Source organism: Leucopleurus acutus (genome assembly GCF_964270905.1).
Source record: "Leucopleurus acutus genome assembly, chromosome: 1".
In the NCBI taxonomy this organism is placed as follows: Eukaryota; Metazoa; Chordata; class Mammalia; order Artiodactyla; family Delphinidae; genus Leucopleurus; species Leucopleurus acutus.
Genome location: NC_139142.1, coordinates 203,456,359 through 203,463,682, shown reverse-complemented (window position 1 = coordinate 203,463,682; position 7,324 = coordinate 203,456,359). Strand labels below are relative to the sequence as shown.

The window sequence follows — 7,324 nt, the reverse complement described above, 5'->3', positions numbered from 1 at the left end:
GATGTTCAAGTCCCTCATATAAAGTGATGTAGTATTTACATATAACCTACACACATTGTCCTGTGTACTTTAATATTTTACTGAGGTATAGCTGATTTACAATATTATATTAGCTTCAGATTGTGACACAGTGATTCACAATTTTTAAAGATTATACTCCATTATAGTTATTATAAAATATTGGCTCTATTCTCTGTGCTGTACAGTAGATCCTTGCAGCTTATCTATTTTATACCTAGTAGTCTTGCCACTTTTAAATCCCCACACCTATCTTGCCCCTCCCCCTTCTTCTCCCCTCCACTTACCACTAGTGTATTCTCTGTTACCTGTGAGTCTGTTTCTTTTTTGTCATATTCACTAGTTTGTTGCATTTTTCAGATCCCATATATAAGTCATAACATACAGTATTTGTCTTCCTCTGTCTGACTTATTTCACTCAGCACAATGCCCTCCAAGTCCATCCATGTTGTTGCAAATGGCAGAATTTCATTCTTTTTCATGGCTGAGTAGTACTCCATTGTGTGTATATACATTGTGTGTATATATATATATATCACGTCCTCTCATCCATTCATCTGTTGATGGACACTTAGATTGCATCCATATCTTGGCAATTGCAAATAATGCTGCTATGAACATTGGGGTGCATGTGTCTTTTCAAATTAGTGTTTTCATTTTCTTTAGATATATACCTAGGAGTGGAACTGCTGGGTCATATGGTAGTTCTATTTTTAGTTTTTTGAGGAACCCCCATTCTGTTTTCCATAGTGGCTGCACCAATTTACATTCCCACCAACAGTGCCAGAGGGTTCCCTTTTCTCCACACCCTCTCCAGCATTTGATATTTGTGGTCTTTTTGATGATAGCCATTCTGACAGGTGTGAGGTGATATCTCATTGTGGGGTTTTTTTGGGTTTTTTTGCGGGGGTACGCGGGCCTCTCACTGCTGCGGCCCCTCCCGCTGCGGAGCACAGGCCCCGGACGCGCAGGCCCAGCGGCCATGGCCCACAGGCCCAGCCACTCCGCGGCATGTGGGACCCTCCCGGACCGGGGCACGAACCCACGTCCCCTGCCTCGGCCACTGCGCCACCAGGGAAGCCCCTCATTGTGGTTTTGATTTGCATTTCTCTGATGATTAATGATGTTGAGCATCTTTTCATGTGCCTGTTGGCCATTTGTATGTCTTTAAATCATCTCTGGATTATTTATAATAGCGAATACAACGTAAATGATATGTAAATAGCTTTAAATACAATGTAAATGATATGTAAATAGCTGTAAATACAATGTAAATGCTATGCAAATAGCCGTGAATACAATGTAAATGCTATGCAAATAACTGTAAATACAATGTAAATGCTATGTAAATAGCTGTAAATACAATGTAAATGCTATGTAAATAGCTGTAACTACAATGTAAATGCTATGTAAATAGCTGTAAATACAATGTAAATGCTATGTAAATAGTTGCCAGCACATGTGGCAAATTCCAGTTTTGCTTTTTGGAACTTGCTGGAATTTTTTTTTCTGAATATTTTCGATCTGTGCTTGGTTGAATCTGCAGATGTGGAGCCCACCAATATGAAGGGCCGACTAAGCATTTGCCTAGAGAGGTGCTGTAGCATTTAGGAACAAAAATAGTCAGGGATTTGCCAAAGTAGTGGACACAGTTCATACGCATTTGAAGTCAGAAATGTTAGCACAACGTGACAATTCACTGCAGGGACCTTAACCACCCTGATGGGCCACACATTTTCTTGCATTGTCGTAGCTAATGGAAGCTTCCTCTTCACCTAGCCTGAAGACAGGAGTAATTTCTGACTCAACACTTTCCTTCATTCCCCATATCCAAGCAACTACCAAACCCCACTGGATTCTACCAACACCCACTACACGACATCCACATTTTTTAACCTCAAAACCAAAGAAGGGACACAGATCCTTATGCTTCCCCGACAGCCGCCTGAGGGAGAGCCCACCATGAGGCCAGCCTCTGTTCGTGACAGAGTAGCCTACAGCAAACTTACAAGAATCGGTTCTTTACACTTATCCTCCAGTAGAAATAGCAGGTAGTCACGAATGCCCGTGGGCAAGACAGAGAGGCCCTCCACATACCCTTAGATGACCCGGGAAAGGGTCTCAAGGGCAACAAACCAAACTTTCTCTGTTTTTCTCTATCCTGTCCCCTCACCCTCATCATTTTTATTGCTTTATTCTTTTATTTATATAAGCTGTGTGGGTGGGTGAACACAGTTTCAACATTTTTCATAGCAGAATACAATCCATAAATGATTCTGGATTACCTACTGACTTGTATTAGGAGAAATAATTGAGAGTTGCACATATACCTGGCATATATGTCAAATGAATGGTAACACGTAAACCTATTAAATTGGAAAACTTTGAGTAGTCTAGAAATTCTGCTCTTAAACTGACAATTGCCTAAGCATGTTACGTCAGACACTTTATCAGGCTACTTAAATTTATAGCTTAATTTCTTTAAAAGTCTTTAGGTTGTGCATATTAGATTGTCCTTGTTCAATAACAGAACGTATAATTTTAAATTAGAAAATCTTCTTTTTTGAAGTGTGAACATAATCACATAGAAGTGATGACATTTTTACCATTCTTTAGTAACTTGAAGTGAACATTCCAGTATATTTTTTTATAATTAACTTTAAAAAATTAGTGCTTAGTTTAAAAGGTGCTTTTTATGCCAGTGTTTTGCTTGAAAAAATTAATATGGCCTAACCTATGTGCTGAAAAAATGGATTTATAATGGAAAAGTTGGCACATTTAAATGTAAACTGGGTTTAATTTCAGAAAAATTAACATCGTATTCTTCAGCTATAATAGGTTTAAGGATAAATTAAAATAATGGCCTCAAAAAATTACCAACTGGCATTCTAAGAGTCATTCCTCCATAGATGTTTCATATTCAGCATATGTAAGTTTGACAAGATATGATTAACTTAAGATTTTATTAGCTTTTGTCTAAAAGATCAAGCTAACTTTGGGTATACATTTCAAAATGTAAATGCAGCTGGCTGTCAGAGGCTCCAAACTGAGGTGACAGACAGTAAAATTACATTGTACAAGGAAACAAGCCACAGAGAGAGCTAGAATTTGAAATCAATTTCTCCTAATACTTGTAAGCTGTTCATGTACTCTTAAGTATTTTTCTGTCTGTTGTCATCAAAACATTCCACTCAGAATAAGCTCTAGGTGGTTTCCAATGTATAGATATATCAAAGTCTACGTGCAGAAACTTTCCCACCTGGATATTAGTTAAAGGCAAAGAAAATCTGATGTACAGTTTTTTGTTGTTGTTTTTTTTTAAAAAACATGTCTTTGAGTTGGTTCTTTGCTTGTGGTTAAGACTGGCAAGACTGTCTAGCTGCTGTTTGTCAGCTCCTTTGCTGTGCATTTGGTGTCTGTATTTTATTATTTAAGTGCTAAGTAAATAAAATATTAAACAGAATTATGAATACCACTGATTATTCATGCACTATACATTTTCTTTAATCCAATTCAGATTATGGAACTTGTACTTATTTAACTGAGTTCACTTTATAGTTTTCAATTGAGAAAAATTCTGTCTCCACGCAACTTTTCTGCAGCACAAATCATGATAATGATAACACACGGCTCATTTGCAGCCATGATGCAACAGGTGGGCAGTTTTGTGTGTTCAAATACCCCTTTCAGTAAAACCTTAACATCACTTAAGTTTCTTCCCAACCTACATTGACATAACTTGAACTAAGCCACGAAGTTGGTCAACAGTACCTTCACTGCGCCATTCTCATGCATGGTGATGCAGTTATCGGCATCTTCCGAAAGCTGGTACAAGGCTTGGGCTGTCGCTCTGTGCACGTTGGTGTCATTTGATTTCAGGTACCGCACTAATGGAGCCACTGCCTTGTGCTCGCCAAAGGCCACTCTGTTTCTGCCCCACATACAGCAACGTGAAATGGCTTCTGCTAGATGACGTCTCAGTGTATCATCATTCTGCACAAGGAGAAGGGATTATGGCATGTGCATCATAATGACCCTGTGATACTTTTGCTCTAGGTGTTTATTACCCACTGGCTGCTCAGGTGGTGTCTTGATGGGAACTAGTATTCTGGTGGGTCACCAATGCATCAAGGTTCAATCCTGCATTTTCTTTTTATGAACGGAGTGGAGTGCATGCAGGTAAAGGCGATCAGGTGTCTGGCATTAGTTATTTGCTCAAGGTTCAATTTCCTTTTGAGCAAGTCTACTCACAACACAGAGCTACAGATCAGCGAGTGGCCAAGTAATAAAAACAACTAAGGAATCCTGGACACTCTTAAGGGAGCCTGCCAGATAACTGGGGGAAGTGGATTAATTCTACCTCTTCACCTTAGGAATACTTCCACATCAGGAATACACCTTGGTTCCCAAGAGGGAGAAGACACTGCAGCAGACGAGGACAGGTTTTGAGTCTGCCATTTTCCTTCTGTATTGTTTACACAGACCACATACTTCTTTCTGGATGTAATTACCTCATACAGATAGAATACAACTGAATAACACCATAATTTTCTGTCTATTAATTGTACTGTTCTCTCAATTCAGGTCACAACTTGGTGTCCTTAACTGAAACTGGCAGATATTCTCAGGAATTTAGTATTAGACTGGCCCAAAAGTCTTCTAGACCAAGCAGGCTTCCAATCATTGAATTTCTGCTCCACGACTTTTCTGCCAAGTTCAAGCTATGCTCAAATACCTCTGGTCATGGTGAAGTCATTATCTCTCAAGCCTGCTTGTTCTATCTGGCACAACTCTGGGTAAACAATACAGCGATTGCCAAAACCTTCTAGCTCAAGAATGCCATCGACCCAAGCTTGCTAAGCTGGGAGAGGAGCATTTAACTTCTGAAGTTGGCATGAACAATTACCTTAAGGCTCGTAACAACGACGATGGTGATGATTTCAGTTTGAAATATACTTTCACGTTTATTAGTCTCAGAGAAACTAAATGATTCACTAAAATCTCATACCTCACAAGTGACAGATATTAAACTTGAATCCAGGTCTCTGGATTTTAAGCTCATTGTTTTTGCTACTACACCGTGATATCTTATGACAATATACATTTTGAAATAAAAAGATACATTACTTACTGTATTTGCTAGTTTGGACAATAAAGGGACAACTCCATGATCTGTGATAACAGCTAAATTTTCTTGGTCTTTTGCTATATTGGTAATAGCAGCACATACACTCGCCAAAACTTCTTTATTATCTGATTTCAGTAAATTGACAACAAGTTCCAAACCACCAACAAAGGAACGAACCATCTCTCCAGCATCCTAGATAACAATAAAAATAAAGATGATATCAAAAATAAACCTATGTTTAGCATTTTTTTTAAAAGCACAAAGTAATGATAAGGCTGTGAGGTATACCTTCGGCGTGAAAAAAATTCAATTTATATGTCATATAAATATTTACATGTTATGTTATACACACATACATACATGTATGTATGTACAACACATACACAGAGACAGGTCCGTTTCCACAAATGTGTATTGAACAACTATTACGTGAGAGTCACTGTGATAACTACTGGGGATATAGAAGTTAACAAAACACATTGAGTCTTATTATTGCAGTAGTTATGTTCTATTAAATCATCACAGAAACAGAATTAGCTAATACTGAACCATTGCTACTAGGGGAGATACAGGGCTAGCTTCCAGCAAGCCTCTGGTCACATTGTCACGAACTGATCAAAATATAACCTTGTTTTATGTGTGCTTCTGCTTAAAGACATCTCATTTCATATGCGTTAATTCATTAACATTGAACCCATAGACAATACACTGTAACTCATGCCTGAATGAAGCTTATCTAGCACATGTATTTTCTCCATAAGGCACATCACAGCTTTCTTGCACTTAGGAACACTAGACTGCACTTCAGTACTATGCATGGGGGCCATTTTCAACAGTGAAACCAACAAAAAACACAAAAATGTGGAAAACACGGCACTAAGCAGACTGCACAACGGAGGCTTGTTGATGGTCCAAGGGCGGAGACAAGCGCACAGAGCGTCCGCTTGCCCAACCCCCACTGAGAGTGCGTGTGTCGGGCAACTTAAAATTTTACTTTTCTGTGCATGTCCAAGAATGACTGAGAAAGTGCCCTGAGCGCTGATTTGGGAGTTACAAAAAATGTGGGCAAGCAGGTGACTCCCCAGATAGAATCCGTGAACAACGTGGACTGACTGTGAACACTCTTCAGCCACCACGTCGCTACAGTCTAGTGGGGAAGATGGGCACTAGGAAGCTACAAGCAGACCGAGTAGCGTTAATGGGGAAGAGGGCAAGACACTACAAATACGTGTGCGAGGGACTCCTGGCTGGTGTAAAGATTCAAGGAGTGCCCCTCCACCATGATGTTTGCCAGCTGAGACCTCAGGGGCGAGGGGCTGTCCAATGTGAAGGGGATTCTGGGTGAGGAACCGAGAGTGGGAGACAAGGTACTTTCTTCCAGGTCAGGATGGTTAGAGCATGAAGTAGGAGAGGGAGAATGGGAGACCGTAAGGCTCGCTTCGGCGGCATGCGGAAGCCGCTGAAGAGGCTTACTAACTGTGTGGGGAAGCAGGCGAGGCGATTTTCTCCATTTTGTCTCATGGGGGTCCCTCAAGATTGCAGGGTTGGGGCAAAGAAAGGCGTTGGGGACTCAGGCTGTTTCACAAGTCCAGGTAACAGGCGGTGGTGGTTTGGAGGAGGTGATGGTCCAGCCTGAGGAGAAGGGTGTGGACTTGTGAGGGTTCACTGGAGAAGATAAGGACGAGTGACTCAATTCCCATGCTTCTGACTTGCCCTAGTGGTGTTGATAATGTTGGAAAGTGGGGTTTTGTTTTGTTTTCTTGGTGTGGGAAAGGGTGGTGTTAGGTAACAGAAGAAGTACCCACAAGACATTTAAGTGGAGGGTTCCACTTAAGGAGTCAGTTGGCTTTGCGGCTCTGGGGCTCAGGAGTGAACACCAGGCTAGAGGTAGAGACTTGGAAGTCATCAGCATAAAGACCGTAACTGAGGTAGTAAGTGAGAAAAAGCGGGCTTTCTGTCCCGGTATGGCCATGTGGGCAGAGACAAGGAATTTGTCAGAGGAACCTGGAGATAGATGGCGAAACAGAAACCCCACCTCCCCTGGTGTTGGACAGCGGCTGCGTGATGTCCACCAATTATCTGGCTCCGTGGTTTTCTCAAACAACAGAAATTCACATCTTTTGAGTATCAACTATATGTCAGGCACTTTGTGCATAAATTATCTCAGTTAAACCTCCA

The 7,324-nt window shown here is 40.7% G+C and overlaps 1 protein-coding gene across 1 annotated transcript in view; it reads right to left on the bottom strand.

Annotated features, from left to right (window-relative positions):
• Positions 1-3,762: 3,762 nt before the first annotated feature.
• ODAD2 (outer dynein arm docking complex subunit 2) overlaps positions 3,763-7,324 on the bottom strand; it is a gene marked incomplete at its 3' end in the record, with an annotated part of 115,860 nt that continues 112,298 nt past the window's right edge. The window contains exons 17-18 of the mRNA XM_082850920.1: positions 5,150-5,338; positions 3,763-4,011 (exon numbers count right to left, since the gene is read on the bottom strand). Coding sequence (XP_082707046.1) covers positions 3,763-4,011; positions 5,150-5,338 — 438 coding nt within the window. The remainder of the gene's footprint in view (positions 4,012-5,149; positions 5,339-7,324) is intronic.